The following is a 19,446-nucleotide window of genomic DNA, read 5'->3' as shown; positions in this document are numbered from 1 at the left end:
ATCAAAGACGTTTTCTTACATGTACATATTTTTTCGATTTTGAAAATTAAATCACATATTTCAGCATTTTGGGGCTGACATGTACTACTAAATGTTTTGTAATTTTAAAACCACATACCCGAGCACCATAATTTTGGACTCAAAAGTTGCGTGAGACTTGAGGGAAAATATTCTTGGAATGACGTGGAGCAATTTTCAAACATGAAATGTTTATCGCAAAAATTTTGAGGCATCACAAATATGCGGCAGAATGCGTTTTAAAAATTTGATCTTTAATTACCCATAACTCCTTAACGAATGGCCGAATTTTCTGGCCTGACAATGCAGCACTCATTTGTTGATCGCTCGTGCATGGAAGAGTGCACAGGGGTGGATGTATCTACTCCATGAATAGCCATTGTGGGTTACACACACCCTCCAACCCATAAGAGATGTATACCTGTAGATCTATCTCTACTCCAACCCAACTCTATAGGGAGCATGAGCAATCACGCCTGAATGAGTCGGTTTTTCTGTTTTAGTCAAAACGGAATTCAGCTCTGGTCCTGTTTCAAAAATGCCGATAAGCAAATCGCAACTCGCTGTCCACTCTGTGATTTGGTTTTCACACCGCAAACATAAAAATTGACATCGATTCTCTGATTTGGTTTTTGTTCATCAATAATAAAGAGTGCCATCTACATGTACGGCAACAAAAAGTTCAATTGCCATATTTCATTATCTTGATAGAATTCAAAGTAATTTTGTTATACATGTAGCATAATTATACAAGTCATGGGTGTCGATCAGTATTGTTTGGGGGGGGGGGACTCTTTTGTTCTCTTTTTTTAATAGTTTTTTTTGGGGAGGGTCAGTGGCGTAATGAGTCTTAAAGTTTTAGGGGCAAGACATGAAGTAAAGGGCAAAGTTAATTTTGAAATAGATTTGAAATTTCGATATATACATGTAGGGCTATATTGGCAAGGATTTTATGTAAAGTATCTCACCATCTTGTCAAGTCAATGGCACTATAATTATAAAGGTTCTGTTTTTAGAACTGAAAAGAAAATATTTAATAAACTGTTGTTTGTCAGGAACCACTCACACACACAAATGAGTTTATCCATATTACATGTACAATGTACATGTACTACATGTAGCTTTTGAATAAAACTTGTGCACAACACATGATTTATGAGATTGCCATCTTTTTCATTTTACATGTACCTGAAGGTAAATTCAAGCTTTGATGAAAATAATCTCCAGTTTGATAGAGTAGTATATTAAAGAGAGAAAAATCCATTTGGAAATTATTGTTTTTGTTGTTCTGTGCAATTGGTGCGGTGATATTTACCTTACATGCAGCTGCAATGGGTTCAAATTTGTTATAGGGCCTAAAAGTAAACAGAAATCTCTGTAGTTTATTCTAGTACATGTACATGTATTCTTGAAAATTAATTTACAATGTACATGTAGCAAATGTAGGGTTCTTTGCTGCCACAAAAAGCTTTGTTGTGAACTTGTGTGATGTACACTGTACATGTACATGTACATGTACATTGTAAAAGGATAAACTGACAATATTTATTGCCTAAAAAGACCCATTATGCATTTTCCAAAGGGGGCTGGAATTCGTCTACCAAATAGAAGTCTCATGAGTAAGCAAGGGAATGTGATTGTTTGCTGAGTTGAAGCTTGCACTGCACAGACTGTCAGTGAGGCAGCTGTCTCCTCGGGGAGTCTCTCGTGCAAAGTTCACTGCATTGATCTCCTGTAGGGGAGTGCAGAAAGATGTAGGCCTACACTGGAGCGCAGCCTGCAGGCTCACTCCCAAACAATCGGGGGAAGAAGGACGTTAGGCTGTACTACTGCTTCATGTGGACAGTTTGTACTTAAATACTTCTGTAGGCTAGACACTAGACAATTGTTTGTTTTCCCTCTGTGGCATGTTTTGATTTTCCTTTGCCATTTGTCTATCTTACTGTACATCAGTATATTATGTTTCAGGGTGTTAACAGATTTGTTTCAATTTGAGATTTACATTTATGTCTGGAGATCAACTTCAGCATGCTATCCAAAAGATGTGACCCAGTGCACCTCTAACCAAGTTGTATGTAAAGAAAATCTTCAAACCCAGCTATGTTCACTGTACAAAGGGGAGAGTGGGGTAAATAAGGCATTTTCCATATTTTAATTCCAAAAATAGCAGGACTGTCTCATACTGGGTCTAGACTACAATATACCTACATTATAATAATAATAATAATAATAATATATGTGATTTTTAATGCGCCAAATCCACTCGGCAGAGTGAGAACTAATCAATCTCATTTCATTTGCATACAGGTATTAAAGAGCATTAAACATTGTTGTCAGGAGGCCTTATTTGCCCCATCGAAATGGGGCAAATGAGGCCCCTTGATTTAAAGCCATTTTGTGTTGTTATATACATGTACTATGTATATTATTCAATGTAAAAATAGTTCAGTTGGTTTGATAAAATCACTGAACATTTACTACATGTACTTAGCTATCACAATATTTGATTATTTTCCCAAAGGCCCACATTTTAACGATTTATTAACCCTATCCAATCATGGAAAAAATTATTGTCAGAAAGAGGGAAAGTGGTGAATTTTACTATACATACTTGTACATGTAGTACTGGCATGTGCAATAATAATGCCTTACAAAAGTTAATACCTGGGTGGGTACTGTACTTGCCTCTCTACCAGCGATGCTACTTAAAGGACAAGTCCACCCCAACAAAGAGTTGATTTGAATAAAAAGAGAAAAATCAAACAAGCATAACACTGAAAATTTCATCAAAATCGGATGTAAATTAAGAAAGTTATGACATTTTAAAATTTCGCTTAATTTCACATAACAGTTATATGCACATCCAGGTCGGTATGCAAATGAGGGGACTTATGACATCACCCACTCACTATTTCTTTTGTATTTCATTATGAAATATATGAAACAATGTATCATTTCTCCATGAACATGTGGAATTACCATTGTTTGAACATGTTGTGGTCCAACCAAGAGGGACCTTATTGTCAAATCTAAGAAAATTGAAATATTGTATAATAAAGAACAAAAGAAACAGTGAGTGAGTGACATCATCAACTGTCTCACTTGCATATCACTGAGTTGTGCATATCACTGTTTTGTGAGAAATAAGCGAAACTTTAAAATGTCATAACTTTCTTATTTTACATCCGATTTTGATGAACTTTTCAGTGTTATGCTTGTTTGATTTATCTCTATTGATTCAAATCAACATTTTTCTGGGGTGGACTTGCCCTTTAACTTTTAGTAGAAATTTTGATTTTGAGGTGCTGCTAGGTTTGCGCTCCTCCTTGCCATGTACTTGTACATTGAACCATGTGTCAAGATATGAGCTAAGGAACTGTTTCAAATGCCATGCAAACAGCAATCCCTTTGATACTGGTATACGCGAGCAGTGAACTAAAAAACTCCCTGGGGGCCTTATTTACCCCAGGGCCTCAATTACCCCCACTCTCCCCTACATGAAGGCCTACATGTACTTGACATGTAGCACCATCTCAGAAGAGAGATTAGGCCAACGTTTATATAAAACTCTTGACGTGATCAGTATGAAATGCCCCCTGCTGATCATATAATTAATAAGCACTAGTATTGTTCATTTTGTGGGTCAACCCAATATCCTGTTTGGACAAGGAATGGAAGTATTTCATTTGTGTCCATTTCCATTGGTACATGTAGGGCATTGCACTTTGTCAAAGGCAGTTTATAATCACTCGCGTCGCGTGCGGGCTCGTAATCACTCGCGTTTTGAATTTTTTGCGATTTTTTTTATTTCGGTGCGATTTTTTTTTTACGGTGTCTTCAATGGGACAGACATGCAGGGAAAATAAAATGAAATTGAAATTCGAGTTTCGTTTTAAGCCGGCAATTAAGTGCCTTAAAATAAAATGTACTCTACTACTGTTTTAACATTTATAACAAACAAGCAAATCAGCCATGTGGCTCAACTAACTTAGAATAGATCCGGACTTCTACTGTGTCTTATATACGAGGACTCCGAGTCGGAACTTGCCATATCTGCCACATCGATATTACATCGTATCATACTGTTTTAACATAACAAACAAGCAAATCAGCCATGTGGCTCAACTAACTTAGAATAGATCCGGACTTCTACTGTGTCTTATATACGAGGACTCCGAGTCGGAACTTGCCATATCTGCCACATCGATATTACATCGTATCATTCCCATATGCGGACATGCCTGCATGCAATGGCCCCAAGGCGGCCGGACCCGGCCGCGGTCGGACACGACGTGCATCGGTAGCATGGAGCAAGCTAACGTGAGTCGAGCTGAGTTAGATCCCACGTTATATATGAGGCGCCGATTGTACCAATATTATATAGAACAATTATTTGTTATATAATCATTATTCATTAAATAATAACTATTATTTATATATAATTTACATTCTATTTATAAATAATTACTATTATATAAAATAACATTTCTAATTATTTATATATAATTCCAAGTAATACTTCATACTTTGTAAATAATAATAGTTCGACATTCCATTATTTATAAATAATGATTATTTGTTTTTCATTAACTATAAATAATAATTTTTGCGTTTCATTATTTATAAATAATGATACTGCATACTTCATTATTTATGAATAAATGCAATTCGTTTTTTTATTATTTATAAATAAGTTTGTCGAGTTTTCTATTATTTGTAAATGATAATTATCTATTAACGATGCCAGTGCACATTTCTTTATTTATAAATAATTTGTTGAGTTTCCCATTATTCATAAATAATGAAAATTCATCGTGTTTCATTATTTATAAATAACATTTTTGTTTGAATATCCCATTATTTATAAATAATCATTATTTATAAACGATTTTTACAGTTTGCCATTATATACAAATAATCGTTTTTCATATACAAATAACCATTATTTATAAATAATGAAAAACAAAATAATCATTATTTATAAATAATGAAAAACAAATAATCATTATTTATTTATAAATAATGAAAAAAACAAATTATCATTATTCATAAATAATGAAAAACAAATTATCATTATTCATAAATAATGAAAAAAAAAATCATTATTTACAAATAATTAAAAAGAAATAATCATTATTTATAAACAATGAAAAACAAACAATCAGTATTTATAAATAATGAAAAACAAATAATCATTATTTATAAATAATGAAAAACAAATAATCATTATTTATGAATAATAGAATGTCGAACTATTATTATTTACAAATAATGAAGTATTACTTGGAATTATATATAAATAATTAGAAATGTTATTTTATATAATAGTAATTATTTATAAATAGAATGTAAATTTTATATAAATAATAGTTATTATTTAATGAATAATGATTATATAACAAATAATTGTTCTATATAATATTGGTACAATCGGCGCCTCATACATAACGTGGGATCTAACTCAGCTCGACTCACGTAAGCTTGCTCCATGCTACCGATGCACGTCGTGTCCGACCGCGGCCGGGTCCGGCCGCCTTGGGGCCATTGCATGCAGGCATGTCCGCATATGGGAATGATACGATGTAATATCGATGTGGCAGATATGGCAAGTTCCGACTTGGAGTCCTCGTATAAGACACAGTAGAAGTCCGGATCTTTCTAAGTTAGTTGAGCCACATGGCTGATTTGCTTAATTGTTTGTTATGTTAAAACAGTAGTCGAGTACATCTTATTTAAGGCACTTGCCGGCTTAAAACGAAACTCGAATTTCAATTTCATTTTATTTTCCCAGCGTGTTTGTCCCATTGAAGACACCGTTAGAAAAAAAAATTGCACCGAAATGAAAAAAAAATCGCCAAAAATCAAAAACGCGTGTGATTACCAACGCGACGCGAGTGATTACGAACGCGAGTGAATATAATAAGCCTTGTCAAAAACATTTGTAGACTGTTTTTATGTACATGAAGGCCTACAAATGTATGGAACTTTCAACATCTAGGCCTATCTCATTTTCATGTGCAAGAGTGCCTCAGAAGTCAGAACCATACTTTCGAAAATCTTGGACAATTGTTAACTTGTTGAAGAATGGAGATCATCCTCAACTTTTTTTGTTGGAGGGGTGGGGGATGTTCAATGTATGACATCATCTACATGTACAGGACCTAGATGTAAGCCTACATTTTACTGTGAAACTATAATATAAATCATTACTCATAAAGATTGTTCGATTTGGTAGATAAAAAAAAAAGAAATGAAAAATGTTCAGCCTTGCCTTTTCAAACCATTTCATATCATATTCTCTTTTTCTTGATGCACTTGAAAAATAGGGCCTATATGCAGTGTGTACTACATGTATGTAAGTCATGAAGTAGTGGAACATTTAAGCACAAAAATGTAGGCTAATACTGTAATGTTCAATTTTCAATTGTTGATTGTACAATGTTCATGATATACTAAAATTTATGTCCATGTAGATCTGTGGGTACTGGTTTGGAAAGTCGTGATCATTTCATGCTGTATTAAAAAGCCTTAACAGCCTACAATGCCTAAACATGTTGTATTAAAAACCCTATAAAAGGAACACATGTCGGCCTACATGTACATAATTTTTAAAGAATATCATTTTTCCAGACTATATACTGTACACCCACCGGGACCTATAATGCAGTACAGTATGTAGGTCTACTTGTTATCGTGATTTGCTTGGAATTCCCCAAGTGTGTATTGTGCAAGCGTCTTGTTTGCTCTCAGTAAATCATCATTGTTGTCTCCATTAATTGGGCATGTTCATAATGAATTTTGAAGTTTTGAATTTTGAAGTTGCACATTTACCTTGCACTTGTCAGTTTGATAAACATGTAGGCCTGCCTATACATGTAATGTAGGAAAATACATAATGTAGGCATAGGAACTTCGTGCTTACAAAATACAATATGAAAACTTTGAAGTTTACCTTCTTTTTGATAAGGCTGTTCTAAATTTGGATTCATGGTGATTCAGGCAAAGAGAATTTAAATCCTATTTACATTTAGGCCTACATTGTACATGTACACATGCTCACACTTCATATTGGTGCCAAAAGACCTGTAGACATTCTGTATCATCAAGAGGTAATATCCTTGGTATGATCATGTAGTAGGTCCATGGTACGATGTATAGTACATTTGTAGCCCTGCAATGTTACCGTACGTGTTTTCATGTGATGAAGGCCAGCATAAATTGACCATTGTCATGTGTTCAACAGTTTGTAGACATGTACATGTATGGTTTCTTGAAGATAAAGCAATACCCGTAATAGGCCTACAGGTATTTTCACTTTGCAATGTACATGTAGATCCTGTGCAATTATGCAGAGTTTGTTGTAAAAGAGAATTGTGTCAATGTAATTATAGTGTACATGAAATTATGATTATTTTTTTTTTTTGGGGGGGGGGGCAAGGAGAGGGGGTTGAGATGAATGCATTCACAGGAAATTTTATTTGACACAGACATAGACTAGACTAGCTTGGCTTTTCAAAAAGTACAGTGTAGTCACCACTATCATTCAGCTTGAATCTTGTCAATAAGTTCAAGGTTGATGAAATCTGTGCTAATGAGAATAGATTTTAACAATGGATGAACACAATTCTTTCTGAATGATAATGACAGACGGTTTTCAAAGAGACCCAGGGCCGCTCTTTCAAATATTTTTCTTCCAGGAGGTTACAAAGTACAAGCTAATTCTAGACATTCCAATATAATGCAGACTTCAGTGATTGTTCATACTGTACACCTGCTGGGGATGAACAATCAGAGGAGAGATTGGGGGGGGGGGCACTATGTACAATGTAGTTGCAGGCAGGTGTTTTCCAGGCACAATTCAAATTGAATATACATGTATGTTCTATTTAAAGGGGAAGTTCACTAGATCAAAAAGTTCATTTAAATGAAATAAGAAAAAACAAACAAGCATGGTGCTGAACAAGGTATCAAAATTTAATGTAAAAATATGTGATGGGCCTGCAAAGCAAGTAAGGAAGAATTTTACAAAACAGTTGTACATGCACATTTACATGTATTGTGGACAACTTGGTCAATATGCAAAAGAGGGAAACAATGACGTCACCTACAGTACTCACCATTTCTTTTGAATTGTATTAAATCAATTTTCCATGTTCTGCAAATTGATCTATGAAAGACAAATTTCCAAAATAACAGGCCAGTGCATAGTTTATTTTAGTTTCTTATTTTACATCGGATTTTAAATTTAATAAAATATCACACTTTTTTATTTTTACTCAAATCAACTTTTGGTTTGGTGGTTTCAGGTGGTAATGTGGCGGGTGTAGACTAATTGTAATTAAAGTTGCCTCAGTCCAAGCACAATTTTCACTTAAAAAAAAAAATCAATTTTCAAGAAATTAAAAGTTTATGACATGGTTTTGTAAAATATTTTCACACTGAGAAGAGTGTCTATAGATGTTGAAACAGGTCAATTCAGAAGTCACAGGCATGTGAATCAAAATTGCCAGCTCAGCGAAACAACCTATTTTACAGCACCCACGTCCTGCGAATTTTTCGTAATTTTGCTAGGAGTACAAGTTTGTGTATGACAAGTAATTCATTTTCACAATGCCAAAAAAGTGGGTATTTTGTGATGGGGACTCGGGGTACATCAGACAGAGTAAAATTTCTGATATTATAGAGAATTCCTTCTTGAACAGTCTGAAAACACCTATTTGACATGCCTACATGTACATGTGTATTATAATAAGCCAGAATACTACATGTACATAGTACTGACCTGATGCTTGAAGAAAGAGTTGACGTTCCAAAAAAATCAAAACTTTTAAAAGTGGAATTCATTTCCGATCCACACTCATCTGTACATTTCTTTTTCTTTTTCTTTTAAAACAACTTGTCATATAAATTGTATTCCCCTTTTATAGGGAGCCTACAAGACCTGTTTACCTACAAGTATATTGGGGGGGGGGGTGAAATATAGATCCTGATCATAGGGTCATTTACATTGACTTGTGGAATTACCCACTGACAGAGAAATAAGGTCAAAGCCATCAGGTGGATATGATTTGCGAGTTTGTTTGTTTCTTTGGAATTTTCTTTGAATCCCAGGCGGGTTCTCCGGGTTCTTAGAATCAAGTCAGTTTGAATAACAAGAAATCGGGATGTTTGTTAAGTAGCGGGGAAAGAAGGGGGGGGGGGGTCTTTAAAAAATCCCATAGACTATGCATTATGTGTGCACTGTACTGTACATGAAGGAAAGTTTGTGATCAGCACAAGCTCTCATACAGTATTTCACTGGAATTTCTCAAAATGCCATATAACTTTTTTGAAAATGGGGAAATAAATGTAACCACAGTTTGTACAATTTTTGCAAAAATATCCATGGACTTATCAATCAGAGTAAAACAGTATTAACTCCATGGTGTATGTACATGTACATGTAGGCCAATACCAAACAATTCACTTCTTTGACAAACATTAAACGACATGTGACTGATTTAAAGCTCATGCACTGAGTTCTGTTGTTTTATGAACATGTGTGAGTTGATGACCAAGGTCGATACTGTTCCGGAACTACTGTGCTGTATATATTATACATTGGTTCATTGAGACCTTCTCTGAAGCATCTGCATGTATACTAGTTGGACATCAAGGAAGGGGAAGGGGGGGGGGTTGATTTTCAATCGCTGCCTACATGTATGCAGGGCTCCACACTAACCCTTTTTTTCTACTGGTCCAACCTGTTTATGTCGGACCAGTAGATACCCAGTTTTTCCAATTTTACTGGTCCGTACCTAAAGTCTACTGGTCCGCAAAAGTAGAGAAAAACATATAAAAGAAATGAGTTTATTTTGCTGTCTTTTATTGCTTTATTACCCCTTGCCCCCCCCCCCCCAAAAAAAAAACCCTATACAAACAGTACACACACACAACATTATTCATGAGAGCCATTTTTGTGATTTACAAAAGAGGAGAAAATATCATCTACTGGTTATGTTGGTCCAGTAAATCTGGCTATTTCTGAAAAGTTACTGGTCCGACAGCAATTCTTACTGGTCTGGGACCGTCGGACGAGTGCCAGTGTCGCGCGCTGATGTATGTACTGTATGCACGGAGATACATGTATCATGACCGTATCCTTCCAGCCAGTGTCACCCTGGCTTATCACTAACTTTTCCGTTTGAAATGATCAGATTTACTTTCTTGTTATAATGCCCATCCCAAAACAGAGCATTATGCTGCAGTCACATTTCACCTGAGGTACCTGCATGGCGAGTAAATAACAGCTGATTTATTTATTTTTATTTAAAACCACACATGTACATGTATTTGTATAGATCTTGTCCAAAAATGTAAAAAGTAAAAACGGCTTTTTTCTACTCGTACGTCTACCGTAGGGGACACAGATTTTTATCTGAGCACCAAATAAGAAAAAACAATTTTGCTCATGTACATGTACATTCAGTGGACATAAAATACATGTACATGTATCTCTCTGTACCTGATGTTAAAAGTAGGGTGTTAGCCCCTTTATAACCTACAGGCCCAAATTTGTTACTCTCAATTTTCCAAAATCAGTTTTTATCATAAAAATTCAAAAATTCTTGATAATGTATAATTCTTTGTTCAACCATTTGAGTGCATGTAACTCACAATGTAAGACTTTAATACATGCGTGATTGTGCATTTTAATAGCGTAGACTGCATATTAAAGTTGACCTTCCTTTAATAAGGCAAATAATTGCCAAAACATTATTTCATACCAGAATATATGCACATCAAAAAGCTTTTCACCTATTAAAAGTCCAACAGAGTTCTCTGGTCCCAAGAGATTCTACTTGGGCAGAGTCACATGTAGGCCAACTTATTAAGTTATCTCATTCATCTTACATGCAGCTATGAGTAACCAGTACAAACTAATGTTTGTTCTTTTTTCTTTTTCAACCCAGGAAACAATCTTCAGAGAAAACAAGAGGAGGTGCTAGAAGGCATCATGGAGCTGGAGCAAAGAGAGCTGCGCAGTTTATTACTACACGCAACACACAATGAAAGAACTACCAAACTCTATATGCTCATGAGCATGGTTCTATGTTTCATCATCTTTTCACACCACCCCAATGGTGTTGTCGGGTCTCTGGATGCATATGGACCCATAGAGTTCACCAGCGGAGAAGACAATCCACAATTTTCCCACCTTGCGGTGGATGTGCATACAAGGGATATTTACATAGGAGCTAAAAATTCCTTGTTTCATCTGCAGTCAGATTTGAAGTTATGGGAGAATGTGAGTACTGCACCAGAATGTCCAACCTCGGAAACCTGTGAGAACTTCAATAGGATTCTGGTCATTGCGCCCCTTCCTACTGAAAAGCTGATCAGCTGTGAGAGTTTTTCACGCACATGTCGGTTTCATGAGCTTTCCAACATATCCAATTCTGTCGAGTACAAGAGGATAGTGATCAACTCGCAAACCCCAGCAGTGGCAGTTCTCCACGAGAGTTCCATGTACGTAGGAGTAAGTCCGGAGTTCCCTGATCAATCTCTCACCTACATCACCAAACTAGGCCTGAATCCTTTCACCCTACAGGAAAAAATCAATGCGCAGAGCGGTAATGCACTAGCGGTTTCATTCGCACTAAATTTTGTTGATGGATTTGAACTGGATGGGTTCACATATTTTGTGACGTATCAACAGCAGCTTATCGGCAACGATCCAACGGAAGATCATGATTATATATCTAAGATCAACAGGGTTTGTCAAGAGACCGACAGCCTAGATTCATTTACGGAAGTTCAGCTGACGTGCTCTTCAGGTAACGGCAGAACCTACAACCTTATTCAGGCCATTGAGGTGAGTCTGCCTGGGAAAGATCTTCGTGAATCTTTCAACATCAGTGAAGATGATCATCTGCTGTATGCTGTGTTTACCGAGGCCGATGGACGCTCAGATCAAATTGCTGATCCTGCTAACTCTGCTATGTGTATATACAAGATGTCTGATATCATTGAAAAGTTTCGAACGGCAGCGATTGATTGTATGAGTAAAGGAAATGTTGAGATGCATGGAGTACGGCATTTACAATCCAGATGCAGCTCTTTTGTAAGTGAAACCACATAGAAACCACATGAGAAAGGCATTTATTAGATATTATTTTAATGACTAATTAGATCATAATAAATTTACCAGAGTTTAAACTTCAACTGTAAGTGGGATTGATCGTTCGGTTCATGCATGAGATAGCAAACATTGTCACTTTCACGGCTGATTTTGATGATATTGTTAGGGTTATTCCTGTCTATATATACTCTGATTATTCACATTCATGTACAGGTCCTACATGTACTTGATGTCAGGTAGGACTTCAATTGCCTTTAAATTTGAAAATCTGTTTAAATAAGCCAGTTCGTAGTTCCACTCTGCGCGTGATCAGAAGATTCTTCGCATGATCAGAGGAAGGTCATTTGTACTAAAATGACATGGTGGTTTACAATCTAATGAGATAAGCACCAACTTCGATGTCTTGATTATTCATATGTTCTTTTGAATTGTGTTTTTCATTTACATCCACACAAAAAACAATGCGTCCACGAATGTCTGGTATATTTTACAGTTTGCCAAGTATTGTACAACATGCTCTAATATGCATTCAAAGTAGAAACGCAACAAATACCATCATAGATTGTTCGTTGATGTGCTATTCTAGTCACCTGGTCTATTCAATATCTTCACCTTGCTATGTAAGGCAAGCTTACGTAATATCTTGCTTTGAAATCTGCCTATCATAATGAAAAAATAAAATGTCATTCGACCAAAATTGTCCATGAAGTAACTACATGTACGAACTGGTCTATTGGTAAAGATGTAAATGTACACAGTATCTTTTAGAGATCCAAAGATAAGAGTTTATATTTGAATGTACATTGTCTAGTTATTAATCATCAATAACTGTTTTTCATCATTTCTTGGTGATCTGATAGTTCTTGATGATTCACACATGTGTTTGACCTGGGGCCCATTGCAGAAAGAGTTGCAATCAATCGCAATTATGAAAAAAATCATGCACAATTTGATTTTCAACCAATCAACAGCGCACATTTTGGACTTGCGATTAATTTTTTGACTTGCGTTTAAACGCAACTCTTTCTGCAACAGACCCCTGGTAATTCCAATACTGTCATTTATTGCAGTCTACCACCAACCCTGACGTGTGTAACACATTGTGGTACAAGTACGCCAGAGGAACCACACCTCTTGAGGTTGATCCTGTCATTACATTTAATGATACACTGACGACTTCAATCACTACAGTGACTGAAGAAGATAACACAGTAGCCCTCATAGGTACAGGCAATGGAAATCTTCTTAAGGTAGGTTCTCTGCACTTTTATATTTTTTTTTCTAGATTTCTTTTCATTGGTAATCATTACCATGTTCCCGATTAAGCCCACATATGCATTCACCTAATATTGGGTTATACAGTACATATTTTATATGGGCATGTGTGTGAACATTGTTGATGAGCATCAGGTAGCATGCAGCATTTGGTGCTCTAGATTTATCTGTGTCCACAACATCTACCTACTGTATGCTGGCTGGAGTTGCCACATTATGAATGAATCTATTTTTTTGTGTGCAATATTGCCTGCAAAATATTGAGCCTTAATGCACTTTATGAAACCAGGGTCCCGTAACACAAAGGTTAGCGATTAATTGTACGCTTGATTTTCAGGATTGATTGTATGTTGTAGTCAATGCAATCAATCATAGAAAAATGTTCTATGATCATTGCTAAGCTTTGTGTCACGGGCCCCTGGTGAAGCAAAATGATATCTTTACCAATACCATACACTCATTATATTAAAGGTCCAGATCAGCAGTTCCACCAATGCTAGACTGTATGAAGATTTGAAAGTAGGAGATACCAGAATCCAACAGGATACATACTTCAACCCAACCGATGATCAAATATATCTTCTCACAGAAAAAAAGGTAAATTGTCGTTGTTGTTGTTTTTTTTTTTTGGGGGGGGGGGGCTAACCTACTCATCTACATGTATGATATTGTCACAGACAATGTGTAATAGTGTGAAGCTGAAGACGTATAGATGGATGAGAGACAATTAATTGTGACATTTTTGTTAGAGGCAAAAGTGATTTCTACCTGTATGCCCATTCACCATTAAATCTGCAAGACCAACTGAATAGTTAATCTAGTTTCTTGATTTTTATTATTGAAATTTTGTATGATGGTATGATATCTCTATTTTTCAATGGAATGAACGCTATTGTTTTCATTCATAACCGAAAAAAAAAATATTAGTCAAGAAGTGCTGGATTGGAACCTGTGTCATTCTGCCAGTGCAGTGTAGAACTCTGACCCAACACTTATCACTAAAGCCAGGAACACTTTATGGTAGAACTGAGTGCTCTTAAAGGCTTTACCTGTACCTCCGCTCTTAAGAAATTCTACCCATGTACCTCTGCTTCGCTCTATATCCTTTCGATATCCTTAAGATTCTTGTCAGCTGAAGATTACTGAGCATATTAGCTAATTTAGCCTGTTTGAATGACCATGGAATGACCCTGTAAAGCCAGATTTTCAGCAAGAAAGCAGGTTTCAAGAGTGGACTCATTCAAGCATTAGACCTCTGACATTATGACTCCAGTAAGAGCCCAAACCAAATATCCTAATTAATCCTTTATAAAGGGATTACGAGGTTAAATTTTGTAAATCCTTTGGATACACAATATTAATCCGTTCAGTTATTCCTGTTAATTTGGGAGGTCTAATGCTCTAACATTACCCTTTTGATTTTCTTTAAATGTCAAGATTGTCCGTTTCTCAGTGGCCAATTGTAGTCAGTACACCAGCTGTGAAACGTGTATTGGATCCAATGGAGATGGAGATGGAGACCCGTACTGTGGATGGTGCACACTAGAAGCAAGGTATTTACATATATTGGCCCGCAGTCTGAAGTCTGGCGTATGTGTTCAAATTATGGGAAGCCAAATATTTGGAAATTGCATTTTATTCATATGTTTGATTTGAATGATTTGAGTGTGAAATGAGCTGACAAACTGATTTTGTAGAGATACGTGTCACAATTGGCTATCCATAGTTAAAGCACAACTGTAGTGTAGACCAAAAGTTTTTGTTTTAAACCGGAGTTTGGAATGATGTCCATTTTGTTTATTCGATGCTAAACTCATAGGGATACAATGTCTTTTTTAGGAGACACCTTTATAGTTTTTATTGGTCCTGTATGTTAGCAATTACAGATGGAATATGAGTTCTGTAGTTTGAAAGTGAAAAACGTACTGTAGAAATTGATACCATTCCCACTTTTCCCAGTATAGCAGGGGCCTGTTGCATAAAAGTTTTTACCTGAGAAAACTCAGGTTGTTTTTACCGGAGTTTTTGCCCTGCGTTAAAGTCAATGGCAGAAATCAGACTAACCTTAGTTTCCAGTTTTTACCAGAGTTTTCTCAGGTAAAAAGTTTTATGCAACGGGCCCCAGATGGTGCCATTCGTGAATGAAAATTAAAAGCCATTTAACTTGAGCTTATAATATTATGATACACTCTCTGAATAAGCAATGAGATAAAAACAAAATAAGAATTTAAAAAATCAAATTGGTAACTTTTAAGTAAATTTATGTATATATATTCATTTTTTAAATGAAGTATTCAAAGTATTTTTTCTATTTCTCTCTCAGATGTACACGTTATCAGGGATGTGAGAAAAGGGATGTCTCAAACCGATGGCTGCCCTATGATTCACAGCAGTGCATCAGTATCTCATATACATCTGTGGATTTTAGTGTCCCCAAGTCTTCCCCATCTCAAGAGGTTAGTGTCAACTTTATTTATCTTCAGGGTTTTACGGTTTTAGAGTTTTTTTGGGGGGGGCTCCAATATTAATTGCTATATTGTAATTATTAGTGTTGGCAAGAATATATATTCTTATGTATGAATCAACAGGATTTCAATTTTTTTGTGACAAGAATATTCTGCTCTTTTGCAATATGCACGCATTTGTTAGAGGGAAAAGTTACATGGGGGCTTGGGGCGAATCTACCCTCGAAATGTCCTCTAGGGCCATGGAAAACTTAAAAATACCCCCTCAAATTCCCATAAAGTCCTATGTTGAAAGGGGTACACCAGGCTAAAAATATTATGATTCGAACAGATAAAGTACAATCTGGAACTTTCATCAATTTCGGACAAGGAATTAAAATGACATTAAACTTTCGCATTTTTTTTCTTCAGTAAAACAGTTCAATGCATGTCTCCATGAATTTGCAATGAGCAAGCAGATGTTGTAATATCCCCACTTATTTTAATTTTTTTTAATTATATGAAGTGATATTTATTCAGATTTTATCCCCAAGAATGAAAGAAATATTGGATCGACTACTGATTAAAGAAGTATGATGGTCACTGTTACAATTTATTTTGTTACAAGACAGACCTATCATACACACATGTACATGTATGAAAGTGTGAAATGAAACAAAAAATGCAAAGTGGGGACATGACGCCTTCAACCCACCTAATGAATATTCATGACAATTTCAGCAGGGCTCCACACTAACCCTTTTTTTCTACTGGTCCAACCTATTCATGTCGGACCAGTAGATACCCAGTTTTTCCATTTTTTACTGGTCCGAACCTAAAATCTACTGGTCCCCAAAATAAAGAAAACATTAAAAAAAGGCGTGAGTTTATTTTGCTGTCCTTTCTTGTTACCCCCCCCCCCCCCAAAAAAAAATGAAGGAATGAAAGACAAAAAGAAAGCAAGACAAAAAGAAACAAAGGAAGAAATAATAAAAGAAAGGAAGGGAGAACAAATAAAAGGTAAAGAAAGGATAGATGTGAAGGAAGGAAAAAAGAAAGAACTGAAGAGGGAAAGGAAGGAAGGAAAGAAAGAACAAAAATAAGAAAGAAAGAACAAAAGAAAAAGAAGAAATAAAGGAATGAAGGAAAGAAAGAAAGAAGGAAAGAAATGAAGCAAGCAATATAGAAAGAAAGAACAAAAGACAGAAAGAAGGAAAGAAGCAATAAAAAAAGAAAGAAAGGGTAAAAGGAGAGATGGAAAGAAGGAAAAAAGAAAGAAAGTATTGAAAGAAGGAAGAAATAAAGAAAGGTAAAATGATAGATAGAAGGAAAGAAGGAAGGAAGCAAGCAAGCAATAGAAAAAAGAAAGAAAATGTAAAATAGATGAAAGTAAGAAAAAAAAGAAAGACCGAAAGACAAAGAAAGGAAGGAATGAGGGAAAAAAAGAACGAAAGAAGAAAGGAAAGGAAGCAAGCAGTAAAAAAAAAAAAAAAAAAGGTAAAAGGATAGATGGAATGAAGGGAAAAAAGAAAGAACAGAAAGGAAGGAATGAATGAAAGAAAGAGAGAAAGGGCTGAAAGAAGGAAGAAATAAAAAACAAGAAATGGTAAAGAAAGGATGGATGGAATGAAGAAAGAAACAAAGAATGAAGGAAAGAAAGGGTAAAAAGAAGGAAAGGAAGAAAGAAAGAAGAGATAAATATAGGATGGATGGACTCAAGAATAAAAGAAAGAAAGAAATAAAAAAAGAAAGAGAAAAAGAAATAGAGAAAAATGTTAAAAGGACAGAAAGAACGAAAGACAAAGAATAATTAAAAAAGAAAGACAGTAACAAAAAAAATTAAAGAAGAGAGGGAAGAAACAAAGAAAGATTGAAAAGAAAGAAGGAAAGAAAGATAGAAAGAAAACAGAGGAAGAAAGCTAAAACTATCATAAATAAATTATCAGTTTCTTTTTGGCTCAATTAAGATATAGCTACGAAAGAAACCAAGTGTATCAACACACACACAAATGCATATGTGGGGCTATCATGTATTCAGACGATATCACTCGAAACCCGATCTCTTTGAACTAAAACAGAAGTGAAAATTTCTCCTTTTACTGCTTACAAATGACAGTTACCCCAATTTTTTGGAAATATGGACATTATAAGAGCTTTTCATTAGTGTGAAATGTGAATTTTGACCGTTCTGTGAGAGATTTCTGCCAGAGGTTTGCCAAGCTTCGCCAAGCTTCGTTCGTGCAGCCAGTAGAAAATTCACCATGTGGGCTGTGTGGCTGGCTAGCCATATGTACACTGTATGTTACCCTAGTAAAAATTGCATGCGATTCATTCTGTGTGTATTCTGTGTGTGAATGACCAAATTTAACGGGAGGAAAATGGTTTGCAATTTGAGTCATGGAATATTTTTTATGTTTATGTTGGACTAGTGAATTTGACCATTTCTGGAAAAGTTACTGGCCCAACAATGGTTTTTATTACTGTTTATGTCGGACCCATAAATCTTGCTATTTTTGGAAAAATTACCGGCCCGACAATGATATTTTCTTACTGGTCTTGTCGGACCAGTAAATCTTGCTATTTCTGAAAATCTACCGGCCCGACAGTGATTTTTACCGGTCTGGGACCGTCGGACCGGCGCTAGTGTCGAGCCCTGCAATTTGTATAAATTTTTCAAAAGATATTGCTAAACTTTAAAATTCAATTACTTTATCATTTTGTGTCAGATTTTGTTCAGGTAGGAATAGGAATTTACATTTGAAAAATATTGATTACATACAATGTGACTGTGTGCATATACATGTACATACATTGGACAGGTAAATCCTAAAAATCCTGGGTTTCTGTACAATAATACTGGTACCAATACTAGTACTGCAACCAGGTATTTCACTGTTTGGCTCGAGTGTGTATACATGTATTTGATATTCTTGTGCACTCAAGGATTAAAATGGTCATTAGTTACTTGCCACCTCTTCAATATACATTGTAAACATTGAATTTGCTTTCGATTTGGGTTTGCTCTAGGCTGAACATGCAGTTGCACTCTTCAGTGTATATTACTATAACGAGTTCAAGTTGAGTTGCATGGCAGTACTTGCTATTTTGTATTCTGATCAAACTTTTTATAGTCTATAAAAAGTGTATTTCCTTTTGAATGTTCTCTGTGATCAGATGAGGGGACAACAATCTTGATCGGGTGCATGATGAAAATAAAATATCTGCTTTTTTTTCTCTCTCTGATATTAAAGCACTATTGAAGCAACGAATGAACTGAGAATTTCAGGATATAATCTTTGCCTGTAGATAGCTTTGAAATATCCAGTCACTTATTCAGTGAGATACATGTATGAGATGTGCAAATGAAGCCTTTTATTTTATTACATTACAAGCCATGATGAAAGGCCTATTCCAAACCCCTCAGAAACTGAAACAGAAAGTTTGGACAAGTCAATAAAGTACACTTCTACATGTATATCAGTCTAGCTTTGATTGTAATTGAAGTTTATGAACCACACATTACTCCCAAGTCTGTCTAGAAATTGTCTATGAAAAGAGGATCAACAGTACGTTATTGATTTTGTAGGA

The 19,446-nt window shown here is 35.5% G+C and overlaps 1 protein-coding gene across 1 annotated transcript; it reads left to right on the top strand.

The window, feature by feature from the left end:
* The first annotated feature begins 10,971 nt into the window (after positions 1-10,971).
* On the top strand, positions 10,972-16,942 carry LOC135153485 (plexin-A4-like). Its single transcript, XM_064096123.1, has 5 exons — positions 10,972-12,121; positions 13,210-13,389; positions 13,886-14,011; positions 14,852-14,967; positions 15,738-16,942. Exons 1-5 carry the CDS (start codon positions 11,015-11,017, stop codon positions 15,940-15,942), a joined length of 1,734 nt encoding a protein of 577 aa, XP_063952193.1. The 5' UTR covers positions 10,972-11,014; the 3' UTR covers positions 15,943-16,942.
* Positions 16,943-19,446: the final 2,504 nt, after the last annotated feature.

This window comes from Lytechinus pictus, chromosome 3 (genome assembly GCF_037042905.1).
Source record: "Lytechinus pictus isolate F3 Inbred chromosome 3, Lp3.0, whole genome shotgun sequence".
NCBI lineage: Eukaryota > Metazoa > Echinodermata > Echinoidea > Temnopleuroida > Toxopneustidae > Lytechinus > Lytechinus pictus.
This window is presented reverse-complemented; position numbering and strand designations above follow the sequence as displayed.

Coding starts and splice junctions, on each gene's coding strand:
- LOC135153485 (XM_064096123.1), top strand. CDS start 11,015: ATGGAGCTGGAGCAAAGAGAGCTGCGCAGTTTATTACTACACGCAACA. Junction 12,122..13,209: donor AATCCAGATGCAGCTCTTTT/GTAAGTGAAACC, acceptor CATTTATTGCAG/TCTACCACCAACCCTGACGT. Junction 14,968..15,737: donor TGGTGCACACTAGAAGCAAG/GTATTTACATAT, acceptor TTTCTCTCTCAG/ATGTACACGTTATCAGGGAT.